General features: G+C 50.7%; 2 protein-coding genes across 3 annotated transcripts; both read right to left on the bottom strand.

Moving 5' to 3' along the window:
- Window positions 1-354: 354 nt before the first annotated feature.
- On the bottom strand, window positions 355-8463 carry GZF1 (GDNF inducible zinc finger protein 1). Of its 2 annotated transcripts, none has more exons than XM_063152696.1 (6): window positions 8405-8463; window positions 5969-7241; window positions 3975-4069; window positions 3342-3509; window positions 2552-2709; window positions 355-1860 (listed from the first exon to the last, which is right to left on the bottom strand). In XM_063152696.1, the coding sequence occupies exons 2-6, from the start codon at window positions 7225-7227 to the stop codon at window positions 1549-1551; spliced, it is 1992 nt and encodes a 663-aa protein (XP_063008766.1). In that variant the 5' UTR covers window positions 7228-7241; window positions 8405-8463; the 3' UTR covers window positions 355-1548. The 2 variants fall into 2 exon arrangements, with proteins under 2 accessions (XP_063008766.1, XP_063008767.1); XM_063152697.1 differs by having other exon boundaries at window positions 5969-7238; window positions 8405-8455.
- Window positions 8464-8645: 182 nt separating this feature from the next.
- LOC134416264 (zinc finger protein 665-like) lies at window positions 8646-16785 on the bottom strand. The gene is made up of 8 exons (XM_063152691.1): window positions 16710-16785; window positions 16312-16491; window positions 13816-14727; window positions 12383-13240; window positions 11429-11523; window positions 10749-10916; window positions 10057-10214; window positions 8646-9189 (listed from the first exon to the last, which is right to left on the bottom strand). Exons 3-8 carry the CDS (start codon window positions 14724-14726, stop codon window positions 8935-8937), a joined length of 2445 nt encoding a protein of 814 aa, XP_063008761.1. The 5' UTR covers window position 14727; window positions 16312-16491; window positions 16710-16785; the 3' UTR covers window positions 8646-8934.
- Window positions 16786-18965: the final 2180 nt, after the last annotated feature.

Here is an 18965-nt window from a genome sequence, read left to right as displayed (position 1 = left end):
GGGAATGGTGTGGGTGGGAAGGGACACCTTCCACTATCCTGGCTTGCTCCAATCCCTGTGAATACTTCCAGGCATGGGGCAGCCACAGATTCTCTGGGAAAACTCTTCCAGGGCCTCCCCATTCTCATAGGGAAGAATTCCTTCCCAATAACCCTCCTGAATTCCCCTCTGTCACTGGGAAGTCATTCCCTCCCTCTTGTCCTGTCTCTGTAATTCCTGATGAAGAATCCCCCACGCTTTTCCTTGCAGGCCCCTTCCGGGGTTTCCAGGGAACCTTCTCTTCTCCAGGTGAACTTTCCAAGCCTGTCAATATCCCAAAGTGTCCCACTTGGATACGACTGAGTCACTGGGAGGTCTCCATATTCCATATTTTAATAGGAACAGCTCAAACAAGTAACTCACTTAAAAAACATTCCCCAGCTCCAGATCCCAGTGCTCAGCCCTTAAATATATCTACAACCCCTTTCCTTCCATTGGGAATAACTGAGCTCCAGCAGGAATAAATATCTCAAATATAACTCTTGGAAATGTTCTCTGGTACAAAAATTCCTTTTTTTCTATCTTAGAGTTCTATGAGAAAGCCTCTGCCATCCCTTTATCCCAAAAAATAGCTCTGTGCCACAGGTTGGGGGGGGGTCTTTATTGCTGGATTTCACCAGGCTGGATTGTGCTTACCTTTCCCAAAGTTCTGCTCACAGCTTCAGCTGAGGAACTGCTGTGGGAATACTACAGGAACAGGCAAAAAAATGGGAAAAAGAATGGGAAAAACTGTGGGTTTTTACACTGGGAAGTCCATCCCAAGGTTTGAAGCATTAAACCATAGCACACTGAGCTGCTGTTGCGAAAAACCAGGAGTCAGCCCAGCTGGAACAACACTCCAAGGCTCCTTCCCTGCCCAGGGGAAATCCCTCAAATCCTATTCCACTAAAAATGGAGCAGGAAAAGCCTCTGAACTGAGTCCCTTCCAGCACAGCTCTAGGAGATGTCTTGTTCTCCAAATTCCATGGGAGCTGGAGCAGCTGGAAGGTGAGAACTGACAGGATCCAAGTGCCAGATTGCTCCAGTTTCCCTGCAATTGTAAAACCAAGGAACTAGCACTTGGCTGCCACCTGCCCCTTTTTGCTGCTCAGAGACTCCAAACTCCTGGAATGAAACTCCAAAGCTGCTCCCACTCGTTGGGATCTTTGGCAAAAGCAGAGAGAAACCAACGTTTCCTGAAAAGCAAATTTAGCCAGACTTCTGGATGAAATTCCACTGGGGAAAACACAGCGAATGTCATAGAGAAACATCGGTTCTCCTGATTGTCCATGTGGCATTGAGTTCCCTGGAAAAAAAACCTGCACCACCAAGGTACCTGAGCCACCCCCTGAATTCCTACAAATTCCCTGGTGTGGTGCCACCCTGCCCAACCATCAGGAGATGGAGCTGGGGAAGGAATTTCCAGAGGAAAGCTGGAAACCCACTCTTTCCCAGCTTCCCACCACTGGCCTCCCTCAGGCCAAGGACTGTACAAGGGGTGCAGCCTAAGGAGCAGGAGGCAATCCCAAATTATTCCATGTTCACCAGGGCATGGAGCTGGGGCTGCCCAGAGTCTGTCTGCGTGTGGAGCACGGTGAGCTCTCCCAGCAGGGACTCCTGTGCTCCAGAGGCCTTACAGTCCGTGCTGGAATTCCCACTTCCCGGGACTGCTGCCAGGCTCTGGTAGGGGCTGTTCTCTGGGAAGGACAGCAGCTTCTCCGGGATTTTGGGGGACACCTCGTATTCCTCATCAGGAAGCTCCGTTTTGTGCCCCTCGTCATTTTTTGCAGCTCCTTCCACGATGACAAGGAAGGACTTCCAGGGGGTGTTTTTATCATGGATCTGCAAAGGAATAACCAGGAGGGAGAAGGTTGGATATGGGATGACAAAGTTTGGATCAAGCTTGTATTTGATGTTGGTAGAAAATTTTTTTGTTTTGGAGCCATGGAAGGGTTTGGGTTTGGAAGACTGGACCGTAAAGATGATCCAGTCCCAACCCTTGCCATGGACAGGGACACCTTCCCCTATGCCAGGTTGCTCCAAGCCCTGTCCAGCCTGGCTTTTCAACAATTCCACGAATGCAGCACCCACAAGTTTACTGTGAAAACTGTGCCTGGGCCTTCCCAACATCCCCCTAACTGCGGGATCATACTGAGGTGTGCTGGCTCAGTGTGGATTTGTCGGTGAAGGTTCTGTACCCAGAGCTTTTCTGGGAGAACCATGCCAGGGCCTTCCCAACCTCCCAGGGAAGAATTCCTTCCCAACATCCCACCTAAGCCCAACTTCCATCAGCTTGAACTGGAAGTCTGCTCTGGGTTTGACCCATCAGTCCCACGGAACGTGGCTCTGAGGAGCTGGAATGTGGTCCTGGCAGGCCAGGACTGTGGGATCGTACCGAGGTGTGCCGGCACAGCGTGGATTTGTCGGTGAAGGTCCTGCACCCACAGCTTTTCTGGGAGAACCGTGCCAGGGCCTTCCCAACCTCCCAGGGAACAATTCCATCCCGACACCCTCCCCAGCAGCGGGATCGTACCGAGGTGTGCCGGCGCAGGGTGGATTTGTCGGTGAAGGTCCTGCCGCAGGCGTTGCACATGAAGGGCTTCTCGCCGGTGTGGATGCGGTGGTGCCGCTGCAGCGCGTTCAGCTGCGTGAACTGCTTCCCACACTGGTCACAGCAGTACGGCCGCTCCCCTGGGAATGCAGCATGGGACACAGGCTGGGAATGCGGGCAGAGCACAGCTGCTGTGCCTCAGCAGTGCCCAGCTAACCCTGGCTGGCAGGGAGTGGTCAGGGAAAACATCCTGGGGTACAAATGTCACACTGCGACCCCTCAGGAGGCAGCAAGCTCCTCCCAGCCCCGTAAAGATGTGCTGCCACTCTGTTTTTCCATGGGTTTTCCATTAGAGACTCAAGTCCTGCCCAGAATCCAAGTATTCCTCCTCCTTGTTCACCCTTCTCTGAGCAAGAACCCCTGAGCCACTGCCAGCCCTGGGATCACTCTGAACACACCACAAACTCCCTGTTTGGAAACAGATCCCATTTTCCTCCTTCCCTGGAAAAACCCTCGGAGCTATACCAGAGCTCTCCATCACCAATGATCCTGGCAGGTTATTAAGGTATCTCCACAGCCTGTGGAAGCATTCCAGGGAATTGCTGTCACTCAGGACTAGTGGGAGAAGGGGAGAATATGAGACATTAAGCAGTGCACATGGGGAAAAACGTGGCTGAGAATTCCTTGCTGGAATATTGCAGTGGTGAGGGGTGTGTATCCAAGAAAAGAAGCACATCCTACCTGTGTATCCCAGAAAAGGGACACATCCTACCTGTGTGGACTTTGATGTGCTGGTACAGGGAATTCCTCTGGGCAAAGGTCCGGAAGCAAACCTCACATTTGAAGGGCTTGGATCCCGTGTGGATCCGGTTGTGGTGTTTCAAGTATTCCTTGGAGGCAAAGCTCTTCCCACAGGTTTCACACATAAAAGGCCTTTCCCCTAGAAAAGGGGGAAAATGAGGATTAAACCAGCAGAACTTTGGGAATGCTGTTAAAATCCCGCAGAAATTCCAGAGCGTGTCCTCACTGTGGAGATATTTAAAGGTCACCCAGTTCCAAACCATTCCATGGGCAGGGACACATTCCCCTATCCCAGGTTGCTCCAAGCCACTCCCAACCTGACCTGGAACAATTCCAGGGATGGGAATCCACAGCTTCTTTAGGAAAACTGTTCCAGGCCTCACCACTCTCACAGAGAGGAATTTCTTCCCAAAATCCAATTTAAATCAACCCTCCCTCAGCTTCAAATCACAGGATATCCTTGGGAACCTTTCTCAGGCAAATCCCACCTAAGAGATGACAATATCTAATTTTATCCATAAAAATGCAGACAAAAAGCATTTTCTGAAGGCAACATTTTCCCTGGAATGTTTGGGATGGGATTTTCCCAGTTTTCCAGCCTCACCTGTGTGGCAGCGCCTGTGGTAGATGAGCATGTGGTTCTGGGTGAAGCGGGCCCCACACTCATCACACACAAAGGGCTTCTCCCCTGTGTGGATCCTGCAAGGAAAAAGGAATGTTGGAACTCCAGGATGAGCCTTTCCCTCATTCCCATTGATCCTTACTGCTCGGTAAACACCCACATCCAAGAATGTTACGGTAAAAGTGAATTTTTCAAAGTGAAACGCAGCTAAATTCAGAAAATCCTCTCCAGGTTGTGGCTCCAAATCCTTTGGGATGTGAGGGAAAGTTTCTCAGGGGGTTGGGATGGCTGCCTTTCCTGGAGAGGCACATCCACGTGGCAAAATACATCCCCAAGGATGAGAAATCCCCACCACCGGCTGCCACCACACCCAAATTAAGGCAGAATTGAGTTTCCAGTGTCCAAAATTCCTGAAAGGGCTCTGGGAACGGAAAAAAAAAAATCAGGTTTAAACCCTCAGAGAAGATTTTCTCCCTCATAAAAATGTCTCTGTCTGGAGGCAGATAAAATAAGTGATAAAATCAAGTTAAATCCCTCAGAGAAGATTCTTACTCTGATAAAATTATCTCTATCATGAGACAAGGTAAAATGACTGAAAAGATCAAGTTTGAGCCCCTCAGAGTTAATTTCTGCCCTGATAAAAACACCTTCAGAAAAATAAAACTGATAAAATCAGGCTCAACCCCTCAGAGAGGAATTTTTGCCCTGATCAAAATGTCTGCTCTGAGACACATGAAATAACTGATAAAATCAGGTTCAAGTCCCTCAGAAATGATTTTTACTCTGATAAAAAAACCCTGGGACAGATGAAATAACTGAGAGAATCAGGTTAACCCCCTCAGAGATTATTTTTGCCCTCATGAAAAGGGCTCTGCCCTGAGGCAGATTAAAGAAGGTATAAAATTAGACTAAACCCCTCAGAATCTACTTCTTCCCTGATAAAAATGCCCTCAGAAAGATAAAATAAGGTTAAAACCCCTCAGGGATGATTCTTCCCTTATCAAAATGCCCTGAGGTAGATAAAACGCTGACAAAAACAGGTTAAAACCCCTCAGAGGTGATTTTTTTCCCTGATAAAAACAGCCTGGGACAGATAAAACCCAGCGGGTTCTAGATCAGCTCCGTGTGGGTGACACCAGTGACGCGCCACCTCCTCCTGTTCCCAGATCCATTGTTTTCCCTGCTTCGCCCCCAAATCCGTCATTTTACCATTGAAAACCCTGCAAAATGCTTCCCAAATATTTCCACACTTGTCTTTGTATTGAGTCTGAGGATGTGCTGGAGGAATTCCACCTGGATTTCCCTGCAGCACAGGCCTGGCCCATGCGGGATATGAGGAGAAAACAGGGACTGGGGAGGCCCTGAAAGGGAAAACAGGGAATTGGGAGGCCCTGAGAGAGAAAACAGGGATTGGGGAGGCTCTGAGGGCTGCACCCCATATGAAACCTGGGATTTGGGAGGCCCTGAAAGAAAAAACAGGGATTTGGGAAGGCCCTGAGGGCTGAACCCTGTATCAGGAGGAAACAGGAATTTGGGAGGACCTGAAAGAAAAAACAAGGAGTGGTGCATCCCACATGTAAACAGGGATTTGGGAGGCCCTGAAGGCTGCACCCCATGTGAGGAGAAAACAGGGATTTGGGAGGCCCTAAAGGGTGCACCTCATATGAAAACAGGGATCTGGGAGTCTCTGAAGGCTGCACCCCATTTGAGGAGAAAACAGGGATTTGGGGAGTCTCTGAGGGCTGCACCCCATATGAAAACAGGGATGTAGGAGGCCCTGAGGGCTGCACCCCATATGAGTAGAAAACAGAGATTTGGGAAAAAGAAAACAGGGACTAAGGAGGCTCTAAGGGCTGCTCCCCACATGAAAACAGGGATTTGGGAGGCCTTGAGCACTAGACCCCATCTGAGGAAAAACCAGGGATTTATCAGGCCCTGAGGGCTGCGCCTCGCGCGCAGGGAGCGCCGCTCCTTACCTCATGTGTGTTTTCAGCGCCGAGGGCTGTGAGAACTTGGCCTGGCACTCGGGGCAGCCGTAGGGCTTGTGTCCCGTGTGCGTGCGCTCGTGCAGCCGCAGCGCCGTGCGGGAGCTGAGCCCCTTGCCGCACTGGTGGCACTGGTGGCGCTCGCCGCCGCCCTCGTGCACCTGCAGCACGTGCCGCTTGACGTCCTTCTTCCTCTTGAAGCGCTTGGCGCACAGCTCGCAGGGGAAGCGGCGCTCGCTGCTGTGCACGTGCCGCTGGTGGCTGCGCAGGTTGCAGCGGTTGGCGAAGGTCTGCGCGCACGTCTCGCAGCGGAACTCCAGCGCCGAGGCGATGCCGTGGCTCTGCTGGATGTGCTTCAGGAAGCTCTTCTCGTACAGGAACTCCTTCTGGCATGTGCCACACTTGAAGGCGCCGCCGCGCTTCTTCTTCTCCTCCTCCTCCTCCTCCTCGCCCTTGGCGGGGTTTTCCTGGGAGGCCGCCTCGGGTTTGCTGGAGTTCTCCTCCTGCTCCCGCTCTCCCTCCTCGCCCTTGGGCTGCTTTTCCTCCTCGGTGTTCCGCTGCTGCTCCCGCAGCCTCCGCGTGTATTTCTTCTTGGGGATCTCCACGAACACCTTCCTGCCGGCCAGCCGCCCACTCGCCCTGCGGATCTTGGTGTAAGGAGCCTTCAGCACTTCCTTCTTTTTGTCCGCCTTCTCCTTGGCCTTGGCAGCCGGCCCCTCGGGAGACGCTCCGGAACAATCCGGAGGGTCCCGCTCGGCCTTGGCCGCGGGCACGGTGCCGGGGCGGGCGGCGCTCTCCTCCTCGGAATTCTGCGACTCCGAGAAGTTCTGCAGCTCCAGCAGCACGGACTCCAGCATCTGCCTCTTCAGCTGGAAGCAAGTCTCGGAGAGATCCAGGCACTTGAGCTTCTCGGCGATCTCCAGCATGCGCTGTACCCTGTCCTCCTCCACCTCCACGCGTGCCGTGTAGACGAACTCCAGGAAGGAGGCGAAATCCGCCACGCGCACCTCGTTGAGGAACACGTTGCTGCGGGGGCCGTCCACGGGCTCCTCGTTGAGGAAAACCTCCTTGAAGAACTTGCTGGTGGCGGCCAGCACGGCCTTGTGCGCCAGGAACTCGGCGCGCACGCCCTGGTACTCCACGCTGACGGTGACGTCGCACAGGTGGCCCAGCAGCCGCAGCTGCTGCATCTCGTTCAGCAGGTTGATGGGGGAGGACTTGGACTCCAGCAGGACGGGGGTGCTTTCCATCTTCCTTCTCCCTGCTGAAGAGATCCCCACGTCAGCCAGCGGGATTCTGCGTGTTTGGGGCGGATGGAATCGCTGGGTTGGGAAGAGCTCTGAGGTTGTTTAATCAAACCGCAGAGTGATCTCCACCTCCTCAAGAAAACCATGGAGTGAATCTGAGCTTAAACCCCAGCCCTAGTTTTCCATGAAACCCAGAACCTACCCTTTGAGACAGGGATGGAGCAAACAGAGCTGGCACCTGGAATTAAGGAACGATTCCTGGCCAGACCAGGCAACAATAAAAGGAAGGCAAGATTAAGGAGAAAGTTCACTGCAGTCCTAAAAGCCCATCTGAAAATGCCTTCCATATAAAATTCCAAGCTCTTATGTGATGGATAATTGTATCCACACACTGAAAATCCCCCAAATGATGGGAGTTCCTCAAAATGGACTCACAGCCGGCACATTTTGGAGGCCCATTTCCAACCTTCCATTGGGCCCTATTTCTCGGGTATGTCTGAAGCTGCTACAAAGCTTGTAAAAAGAGTGGAAGTTTTGGGGTGTTTTCCCAAATATTTAACCCCAGAACAAACCAGGTTTCTATGGATTTAAGGTGCTCTGAGGAATCTTTTGAGCCTAATCCTGTTCCTACCTGAACCTGAGGAATTTCTTTCCACGCCCTGGGAATTAAGTGATGTCTCACCCAATGCTTTATAAACAATCAGTGATACCTAAGTGCCACGTTTTTTACCCCAATAAAATAATTTTTAACTACTTCTCGTGTTATTTCACAACTACCCCTCTAATTCCATTTGGGCACTGTCCCTTTCTCATGAATACCTCCCTTTCCAGGGGCAAAACTGGCTGGAAAGAGACAAAAAGGAGAGTGGAGAAAGGATTCCCAGGCAGCTGCTGCTGAACTCATGGAGAGCCCCACAGTGCCCACTTCCAACCCCATTTCCAAAGGACCCTGGATCACGCGGGAATGCTGGGGTGGGGGAAAAGATGGGGGGAAAAAGGGGAGAGAAAAGGGGGGGAAACAAGGAGGGGAAGGGGGTGAGAAGAAAAGGGAAGGGAAAAGAAGGGGGAGAAAGAGGAGGGAAAAAAAGGGGGGAAAAAGAGAAGGAGGGGAGGGAATTAGAGGGAAAGAGGGGAGGAAGAGAAGGCGGGCGGGCCAGCCCGCCCTGGCCCCCGCACTCACGGCTGCCGCCCCGTTCCCGGTTTGTTCCCAGTCCGTTCCCGGCCGCGGCTCCCGCTCAGCCCCGGGCGCGGCCGGAAGCGCTGACGCGCCACGACCCCGGCGGAGGCGCGCCGGAAGTGACGTCACACAGCGCGCCGTGCGTTGCTAGGCAACGCGGCACACACCGCCCCCGACTTTGGCATTCCCAAATCCCGGCGTTTTCCCCTGGGAAATGCGGGCGAATGAAGGAGGGACGGGCTGGGCAGCTCTGGCAGCTTTATTAAAGGAGGAATTGGTGATTTACAGCGCTGTGTTTGTATAAACACACACCCCGCCCTGCCCATTCCCAATGGGATGCTCCCACAGCTCTGGGAAAAATAAATCTCTAGACAGATGCAAACATTTCAGTGGAATAAATACCCTCATGAGGAATTACCCATTTAGCACCACCAATGCAGCTCTCAAGGCAGCTGCAGTGACCATTGGGAATGATTCCCTGCATTCCAAAGAATAACTCCCACCATTCTGCCCCCAACCACCCATTTTTGGGTTTAAAACTGACTTTTTATGTACAAAAGGGAGGGGTCAGTGCCCCCAGTGTCCCCAAGCCCAGGTGTCACGCGTGCTGCCCCTGCTTTAGCACTTCCTGGTTTATAAAGTTTCCCGTGGTCAACCGTCCAAATTTCCGGCACGGGATCTCCTCCCGGATGTGCTTCCACTAAAGTCTCTATTTTGGACCAGTTGTGGTCTTTTTTTTGTGTGAGGTCAATCAAGAAGCTTCTCCAGTGAGCATTCCGGTCATGGATCTGGGGAAAACAAAAGGGAGTGGGACAGGAAAACAATTAGATCTGATTTTTAACTGCCAAGTGTTTAACTAAATCCCACAATTCTGGGATAACTCCACGATCCCGCACTCCAAGTCTCAACTCAAACACAAACAAGGCTCTTTTGCCAAATCCGTGCTGAATTTCTGGCTCTGCTGTCATGGAATGCATCCAAAATCAGCTGGAATTTCAGCACACAGGCAAAATATTGACTTGGAGCTGGAAGGGAACCTCCTGTTCTGTCTGTGCTGTCACTTCCAGGACCTGGAGGTCTCTGGGAAGAGCCGAGCTCAGCGTTTTCCAGCGGTACGCTCGGAATGTGTGAATTCCTGGTAATGTGCAGCACGAGGTTGAATAAACCATGGTGTTATGAGGCTGGAATGAGGGTTAAAGCATTGGATACTCTGCAGTTAATCCATAAAAAAATCTAAAAACCCAAGTCCTTCCTCAAATGCTTTCATGGAATCTTTTAGAGGAAAAGATCTCTGAGATGACGACCACCAGGAAGTGCTGTATCCAGTCACTCCCAAGGATGGTGATCCTTCCCCTAGGGCTGGGAGGTGACAGCATTGGTCACCTCCAATCCAGCAGTGGGAGCTGCTGTGCTGCTGGAGCAAAATCCCACCAAGTTCAGGAGAAGATGGCGGCTTTAAGATGGTAGTTTTAAGATGGCGGCCTCAAGATGGCAGCTTTAAGATGGCAGCTTTAAGATGGCGGCTCACCGCCCTGCCCTTAAACTCATCTCTAGCACAGCCCCTCCTGAGGGCTGGAAATTCCTGCTGCCAGGATGGCTCTGGCAGGCTGGAGGTGGCACTGAGGTGGGGGAAGATGCCATGGGGGATGTCCTACCGCCACGTGCCGGCGCAGGGTGGACATGTCGGTGAAGGGCCTGTCGCAGGCGCGGCACTTGTAGGGCTTCTCGCCGGTGTGGATGCGCTGGTGGCGCCGCAGAGCTCCCTGCTGCGTGAAGGCCTTGCCACACTGCTCGCAGAAATAGGGACGGGTCTCTGGGAATGACAGGGACAGCAAAGGGTTAGGGGCACTTAGGAGAGAGCAGCTGGCTCTTTCCTGAAGTGTTCAAGAATGGATGAGGCTTGGAACAAACTGGGAGAGTGGAAGGTGTCCATGGCAAGGGGTGGAATGAGATGACCCAAGGTCCTTACATATCCCAACCATTCCATGATAAATATTTCCCAATACCTGCCAAGGCTACTCTGTAACTCCATCCTCTACTCCGAATTCCTTCAGCTGCACAATCCAGGCCTCAGTTTTCTAGGACACCACGCAACGCTCCCATGAGCCCTGCTTCCCAAAGGAATTTCCATCCTTGGAGGTGTCCAAGGAATGCCTGGACGTGCCACTCAGTGCTCTGGGCTAGTGACAAAGTGGGGATTGGCCACAGCTTGGACTCCATGACATGGGAGCTCTTTTCCAAGCTCAGTGATTCTGGGATCCCCTAATTCAGCAATGGGCTGGAATGTCCCCATGCACACTGGGAAGTACCACAAAGCCACCGTTCCTTTTCCCAGCCTTGGAATTACCTGCGTGGACGTTGCTGTGCTGGGCCAGGGAGGCTCTGAGTCCGAAGGCTTTCCCACAGACCTCACACCTGTAGGGTTTGGCTCCCAGGTGACAGCGCTTGTGGCACTTGAGGTACTCGTTGGTGGCAAAGTGCTTCCCGCACACGTCACACCTGAAGAGCCGCTCTCCTGAGGGAAGAGAAACTGGACATTGGGAATTTTTCCAAGGGAATTCTGTCCTTCAGAGTCAGTCCGCCAATCACAGAATTCAGGCTGGAAAAGACCTCCAAGGTCATCGAGTCCAACCAGTGCCACATCCAGCTGTCCCCTGAGCACATCCAGGCATGGGGACTCCATCCCATTCCAATGCCTGATAACCCTTTCCATGAAGGAATTCTTCCTGATATCCAACCCGAACCTCCCCTGGCGCAACTTGAGGACATTCCTTTCATCCTATCACTTGTACTTTGGGAGCAGAGCCCAAATTCCCCTTGGCTCCTGTCAGGGAATTGTGGAAAGCAACTAAGTCCCTCCAGACTCTCCTTTTCTCCAGGCTAAAAGTCCTTCTATCTCTACAAATTCCTTCCTGGTACTTGGATACTCTTCCATGAGTCACAGAAAAAAAAAAAGGCATTTATTTAATATCTCAGCAATAAAATAGGAACGGCATAGGAAAACCACCTGGAATACTGAATTCCCACCTGTGTGTGTCCTTTTGTGGCCGGTGAGTTTTCCTTTGTCAGCAAAGGAAGCGCCGCAGTCCTCACAAATGTAGGGCTTCTCCCCAGTGTGGGATCTAATGGAGAGAAAATACCAAAGATCAGTAATTAATTAGGTCTTGATCCCTAAAATACTGGATTTGAAATGATGTTTGGGTGTTAAATGTAGTGGGAAAAGGAAATTCTGCTCCCTCAGAAAACTGAGTGTTTCCAGGTACAGGTGCTACACTCCAGAAGTAAAACTCCCATTTAAAATTTACCTTTTAAAATTCAAAATTCCCATTTAAAATTTACCTTTTCATCGCTTTCAGGCCCTAAAAAATCCATCTTTTTTTCGCAGACAGCTCAGAGCATGGGAAAGGAGAAAGCAGGGAAAATAACAGAAAATGACAAAGAATCAGAAAAATCTGAGCATGTTTGGTCTTAACTTATTCCAACCTAAACAGGATGATGTCCAAAATCATTCCTGATTTTGAGCTGTCAGGACAAAGGATTATCATCAATCTTGCTCTGGGGAAAGATGGGAAATTCCATGGGATGATTCACCCTCTCCTGGGAGAGGACACATCCACAAAGACACCACCAGGGAGCAACTCATCCCGTCAAGCTCCAGCTGAGCGGCGTGGATTTGGAGTTGCACACGGAGATGAAATCCCATGGCAATTCCTTGCTCTGAGGGCGAGCACTGCTCAGGGTCTATTTCTCCAGGATCCCTGACTCACTCTTCATCACTGAGGGCCACTGTGGGATTTTAGAGCCTGTCCCAAATGACGGATATTCCGTGCAAGTTTGGACAGGGTATCTGTGTCGAAATCCCGACCCTGAGAGATGCAACGTGGAGCCAAAGCCTTTGCGTAAGGGAATTAATCACGGACCCCACTGAACCCGATATCCCGGAATATAAGGGGCAAGGAATGTGCATGCCTGGAATCTGACCTGGTATGGATCTTGAGCTGGGAGGGCTGAGCAAACCGGGAGTGACACACGCCACACTCGTAGGGCTTCTCTCCAGTGTGCGTCCGCATGTGGAACACCAGCGCCGTGCGGGAGCTCAGGATCTTGCCGCACACGGAGCACAGCGGCCGCTTGGCCCTGCCCTCGTGCTTCCGCATGGAGTGAGTCCTCACATCCCGCTTCCTCTTGAAGGTGGCCTGGCAGAGGCTGCAGGAGAACCTCCTCTCCTCGCTGTGCACGCAGGCGCGGTGCTCCTTCCAGCTGGTGTGGCTGGCGAAGGCCTTGCTGCACACCTCGCAGCGGTACACCTTGCCAGGCAGGCTCTGGTGCACCTCCCGGCAGTGATCCACGTATTTCTTCCGCGAAACAAACTGCTCCTGGCACTTGTCACACTGGATCACATAGATGGATTTCTTGCTGGCCATGCTTTTACTGGCCTTCTTTAGTTTAAACCCTGGTTCGGGTTCTTTGCTGTCCTTCTCTGTTGAGGCTTCATCCTCCTCCTCCTCCTCAGAACATTCCTCGTTGTCCCTGCTTCCTTCAATTTCTGAGTATCCTGTGTTATAGTCTCCCTGCTCCTCGCCCTTCACATTCATTCCACCTTCATCTTCATTCCCTCCTTCAGCTTCCTGGGATTCCTCTTGCTCCTTGCTCCTTTCTGCTTCAGCAACAGATGGATACCCGGCATCTTCCTCACATCCTGAGGTTTCTGGTGTCCCATCCCAAGTCTCTCCATTGGGATCTTTGTCACGGCTCGTGGGGTTTGGGCCATGTGTGGGTGGAACAACCATCCAATAGACAGGCAGGAGTTTCCTCTCTTGCCCAGACTCATGGATTTTCCTGTTAAAAATGGAGGACAACTTCCATTAAGTTTAATTGAAACTTATTAACTGTTTAATTGTTCCAATTCAGGCCCTGGGGGAAAAGTCCTTTCCTTCGAATTGTTCCTTGCACCATTTAAGAAATTCCCAGTGTATTTGGAAAGCCTGAAAATAGGGAGATTTTGGGAAGAGTTGGACTGGATAATTAAAGAAAATTAAAATGCCTCAGTTCATTAAGATCTGTATTTTTCACCTGACCAGAAATGTAGGATGGACTTTTCCTCCCAGGCCATAAAATTACTGATTTAAACCAAAGGAAATAGAGATTAAATGCTCAGATAAAGACACAAAATTCCTCCTTAAAACCCCAAATATGAGGATTCCAAGGAAATCTGGTTGCACAAGTCACCCTTAATCCAATGGGAAATTGCCTATCTAGGAGACCTCAATCCACTCATCCGCACTGCAGAGCCAAGTAAAAAATTTCAACACACTTTGAGTCAGCTCCAAGGAATTCTGGAACTGAGGCAGGGAGGACTCCAGGAATGATTTACCCTGGAATCCCAGGGAAGGGCATTCCCGGGAATGCCGTACCTGAGGTGAGAGGTGTAGGCAGCCCTGTGGGTGAAGCTGGCGGGGCAGCGCTGGCAGCGGAAGGGCCGGTCCCCGGTGTGTGTCCGGATGTGCACGGCCAGGCCGCACTTGGAGCTGATGGCCTTGTCACAGTAGGGACACGCCTGGGATTCCTGCTTCCCCTCCTGCCCCCTTTGGAGGGAATGGCCATCCTTGCTTTCCAGGCTGGTGATATCCACACCCAGCCTGGCTGGGGAATGTGGCTTGTTGCACTCGGGCTGCTTTGCCGGCCTGGATTTTGGGGCTGGAAAAGCTGTGGCCTCCTGCTCCAGGTCTCCTGCTTGGCCTCCAATGAACTCATAGCCTGGCAGCAGCTCCTTATGTTTCTGCCTATCCCAAAGTTTCCTCTGCATGGGAATTGCCACGACCTGGGAAGAATTCCTGGGGTTCTCCTCTTGCTGGATACAAGGCCACTGCGATCCCCTGTTTTCACCCCTCTGCCCTTTCAGGTGGAGGCTCAAATCCAAGCCCTTCCTGTCCTCTGCCTTCACTTCCTCACAGATATCAAGCAAATCCTTGCATTCCAGCCTTTCTGCTATTTCCTTCATCCTCTGGAGTTTTCCCGCCTCGATCTCCACCTCTGCTGTGTACACGAACTCCAGGAAGGAGGTGAACTCCTCGGTGTAGATGTCCTGCAGAGTCACCGTGCACTTCTGGGTGTCCAGCATCTCCTGGTGCAGGAAAAGCCCCTTGAAGTAGTTGCTGGAAGCTGCCAGGACGGCTTTGTGAGCCAGGAATTCCTCCTGAATTCCCAGGTGCTGGGTGAGGACCGTCACGTCGCACAGGTGCCCGAGCCGGTACAGGGAATGCAGAGCCCTCAGGAGGTTGGGAGCAGCAACCTTGGACTTCATCAGGATTTTCTTCTTCTCCATCCTGCCAGAAGAAACAGAAAAATGTAGAAATTATTTTTGTATCTTTCCATTCAAGCCCAGTGGAATTCCATGCCCTAATTCCTTGTTCGCCCCTCGCAGGTGGAATCGTAGAACCACTGAGATTGGGAAAGACCTCCAACCTTTGATGGAGCACTGCCACCAGAACTAAACCATCTCCCAGGAGCAGGAAATTGAGGGAATATGGGCAAAAGAGTGTTTCTTAAATTCTACTGGAAAAGGATTGCTCACATCCAGATTCCTACTGGGTAATTCCCACAGCCAGCAGGGATCTCTGCAACGCTCCCAACCCAACACCTGCCAACCAGTCCCACATGGAGACACAACCCCAGCACACTGGAAGCAGTGCAGATCCCGAGGTTCAGCTCCAAAATCCACAGGAGCTTCCAGCCCATCTGCTGCCTCCGTGTTTTCCAGCAGGAAATCCTGGTTTGTGTGCAGTGCTTAAAGAAATCAATGAGAGTAGCACGTGCTAATTTCCTGCTGCTCCTTTGCAAGATTCCCATCTGCGATAAGACCCCGATCCTGCTCCCATGAGAGTTCCTCTAACACCAGGATCTGACATGGAGCCCGATGGGAGAGATAAATTCCAAGATCATCTCCGAGTTCAGCTGCTTCTGGATTAAACCCCCCCAGCAACTGAGGCATCTTTCCACAAATCCATCAATTCCCACCATTTTTTCCTTCAGCAAAACCCCTGAAATTTGTATTTTCTGTTCCCACTTGGAAGCTGATCTTTAGTTTTCCAAAGTGCTGCTGAATCCTTAAGTCTCCAAAACACTCACTCCAAGGATTTAAACAAAAATCCCCATTTCCTCCTCATTTTATGAGTTTGTTTATAACTTCTTTCCAGCCTTTTCCCTGGCAGTTTGCGAGTAAATACTTTAAAAATGTGCACACATGTGCAAGATTTGCAGAAAGCATAATTAATCCAAGAGATTATTTGCAAAGACACTTTAATTGCAGCAGAAGTGATGCAAAACTCAAACCATATTTCAATTAAATTACAGAGTTCCTGATGAGGAATTGGAATCAGCGCAACTGGAACTGGTACAATTCCTTTAAAAAAATAAAGCCCAGCAGTGGCCTGAATCTATGAGAAAATATTTTTATTTTTATAATGTCCATTTACCTGCTGGAAAAATTTCTATTTTATCCACCTGAAATCTTCATTTATGAAGATAAATCTTCATTTATGATGTTTCAGAGCATCCCTATTTATCGTTCAGGATCAATCTCCATTTACCCCCCAATCTCTATTTATTCTCCAGGAAAATCCCTATTTATGCTCCAGGAAAGAAACCAAACCAAACCAAAAAACCAAACCAAAACAAAAACAAAACCAAACCAAACAAACCCACACAAAAAAAAAAAAAAAAAAAAACCAAAAAAACAACAATAAACGCAAACCAGCACTCAATTTGCGCTCCAGAAAAACCTCCATTTATGCTCCAGAGAATTTCCATTCTCCCTCCAGCAAACTGCTGGCCAAATTCCTCTAAAAGTCCTAAAGTTTGAGGTTTATTTTGAAACACAGAGCACTTGGATTTCTCCCTGCCCACGTTACCTTCGGGACCCCCCTGCAAAGGCTCCTCCCTCGAGGAATTCAAGGCTGGCCCAGCACCGGCGTTCACCATCCTTCGGGAATGCCGCCGTGCCGTGTCGCTCCTTTTACCGCTGGCACAGCCGGGATCATTTTCTAGATTTTGAATGCAACCACAAGATTTTTATCCGTAGATGTGAAGCGCTGCGAGGAAAGCAGAGATAGGGAATGTTTATCCCAGCGGCAGGCTCAGCGCTCCGGGACACGAGGGGTCACCTGTGCGCTTCCGGAGGCGGCAGCAGCCGGGAATCGCCTCCCGCCCGGCAGCAGCAGCCCAGATCGCTCCCGCCGCTCCCGGGGGTGATTCCCGGTGCTCCCGGACTCCATCCCGAGGGTCCCTCCCGGCCCCGGCCCGCCCTTACCCCGCCGCCGCTGCCTCCGCCGGCTCCCGCCCGAAAGCGCCATGGCGGCCACGGCCTCAGCGCCTCAGTGCCGCCGCCATTTTGAGTGAGGGCAGGGCGTTCCCACACAACTGGGGAAAAAACCTTTAAATCGTGCCTTAAATCGACCCGAATCCCTCCCTCCCCCAAAAAAACCCATTCGCAAAATGACCCGTTTTGGAAACAGTTTGTTTTCACGCTTTCAAAAAGCTGGGTTTTATGAGGTTAAATGACCTCAGTGACGCGTGTCCTCAGTTTGCTGGGGCAGCTCCTCAGGCTCTCCCAGTGAGGGTACTGGGATATCCTTGAGGGTACGGGAATATCCATTGTGGATACTGGGATATCCGTGAGGATACTGGGATATCCACTGTGGATACTGGGATATCCATTGTGGATACTGGGATATCCATGAGGATACTGGGATATCCATTGTGGATGCTGGGATATCCGTGAGGATACTGGGATATGCATTGTGGATACTGGGAGATCAGTGCCTGTGAAAAATGCCAGCAAAACTTTCTAACATAACACATACAATATTAATTTTCATATTTGCAAAAAGCCAATCATAAAATATAAATTTTTCACAGTGCCAGGGTTAAAAGAGATGTTTATATAAACCAGTATAGAGCTCTGAAATTTAGTGGGGTAAATCCGGGATTAGGACAAACACAAGGTCTCCCTGTTTCTTCCCACTGGTGATCCCATATTCCTGTCTGTTGTCACATAAAATAATTTCAAGGTGGGCTACCAAGGACTTCCAATTTTTTTCCAAGATAAATTCCTCTATTGAAGCATTTTTTCCCCACTTAAATGCAGGTTTTTAAGTCTTCACATTTTAACAGCTTGAAAAAATGTTGGATGACTGTAATTCCCCAAGGAAATGTAAAATAAATTCCTTCATAAAAAAATAAATCAGGAAAGGCAGACATCTGTGTTATCCCCGTTTTCAATTCTGATTATTTTGTTTGTAGCCAGGGAATGTTTCTATTGTCCAGACACAGCTCTTGGAGTGGGAAGAACGAGCAGCAATATGAGTGATCCGTGTTGAAAATGTCAGGATAATATTCCTGTATCTTCGCACGAGGGAATGGTGTTTGCTTTTCCTTTATCGGAAAACTGGCGTGCTCGGCAGCTCTCACCCAGAGGAGTTGGGAAGCTCCCGGCCAATTTAGTCTGAATTCCACAAGGATGGAGGGAATTTCTGGATACACTGCTGGGTTGTATCTGTGTGTCCCACATCCCAGGAGGGGTTTTCCCAAGGCTGGATTTCGCTCTGCTCTTTGCCACCAGTTTTGTTTCTCAGGAGATTCACTTGATTCTCCAAATGTTCCATGCGCTTGGATGCACTTCAGGGGTTCTCTAGAACCCATGGAATTCTCCATGTCTCTCCTGTGGGGGGAGAGAAGGAACAGCATCATAGCTGCTCTTTCCCAATCCCTAATTTTGCAATTTCAGCAGAAGGGATGAAACACGTGGGAGGCAGCTGTGAGAGATGCCAGTCCCAGGTGTCCTGTGGTGGGTGAAGAATTCCAAGCGCCGGGATGGTGAAATAAAACAACCTGTTATGCCAAAACAACAAAATCCAGGAAAGAATTGGAGCCTGGGAACTCAGATTTTATCTGGGCACTTCCCTTGGTTGGGAGTGGAGAGATACCTTGGGCTTTGATTGTGCTGACTAAAACCAGGAAAAGGGGAAAAACTGGGAGTTGGCTCTGCCAGTCAGGTTCTGCTCCTGATCCATCAGGCATTTGTGGCTCAAGGTCAGCCAGGACATCTCTAGCAAAGCAAGGGATGAAAGTGTTCCCAAGTCCCAGGTTCCTTCCTCCTGGAGCACAGCAGGAAGCGGTGCCGGGGCATTGGTGATTTTGGCTCTTCCCAGCAAAGCTGGGGGACGTTTTGGAGCTCCCCCAGTGAAACATCCCTGTGTGTTTTCCCTGGATGCATATCCCTTCCTTACAGCTCCACCAGAGGATGCTGCAGGCTTCAGAAAGAGCTGCCTGGACTGTAGCCCTGCTCATCCCCTTAAACCAGAGGAATCCGACCATGGATATCAACCATGGCACTGCAGAGAGAGCTTCCAAAAGCCTTTTCTCAGGAGCCAAGCAAACCTCCATATCATCCGTGAAGCATGGGCTAAAAATGAAAATTCCAGAGAAATTCCTGATGGAAAGCACAGAGCAGCCCTTGCTCCGTGTGTCAGCACCGAGCTCTGCTTAGCCTCTTGTCCTGTTCTCC

Source organism: Melospiza melodia, chromosome 3, assembly GCF_035770615.1.
Source record: "Melospiza melodia melodia isolate bMelMel2 chromosome 3, bMelMel2.pri, whole genome shotgun sequence".
NCBI classification, from domain to species: domain Eukaryota; kingdom Metazoa; phylum Chordata; class Aves; order Passeriformes; family Passerellidae; genus Melospiza; species Melospiza melodia.
This window is presented reverse-complemented; position numbering and strand designations above follow the sequence as displayed.

Excerpts from the sequence above, each read along its gene's own strand:
- GZF1 (XM_063152696.1), bottom strand. The coding sequence starts at position 7,227 with ATGGAAAGCACCCCCGTCCTGCTGGAGTCCAAGTCCTCCCCCATCAAC. Across the intron at positions 4,070-5,968 it reads GCGCTGAAAACACACATGAG|GATCCACACAGGGGAGAAGC; the intron begins GTAAGGAGCGGC and ends TTTTCCTTGCAG. Across the intron at positions 1,861-2,551 it reads CCCTGCGCCGGCACACCTCG|ATCCATGATAAAAACACCCC; the intron begins GTACGATCCCGC and ends ATTCCTTTGCAG.
- LOC134416264 (XM_063152691.1), bottom strand. The coding sequence starts at position 14,726 with ATGGAGAAGAAGAAAATCCTGATGAAGTCCAAGGTTGCTGCTCCCAAC. Across the intron at positions 11,524-12,382 it reads CAGCTCAAGATCCATACCAG|ATCCCACACTGGGGAGAAGC; the intron begins GTCAGATTCCAG and ends TCTCTCCATTAG. Across the intron at positions 10,215-10,748 it reads GCACAGCAACGTCCACGCAG|AGACCCGTCCCTATTTCTGC; the intron begins GTAATTCCAAGG and ends TGTCATTCCCAG.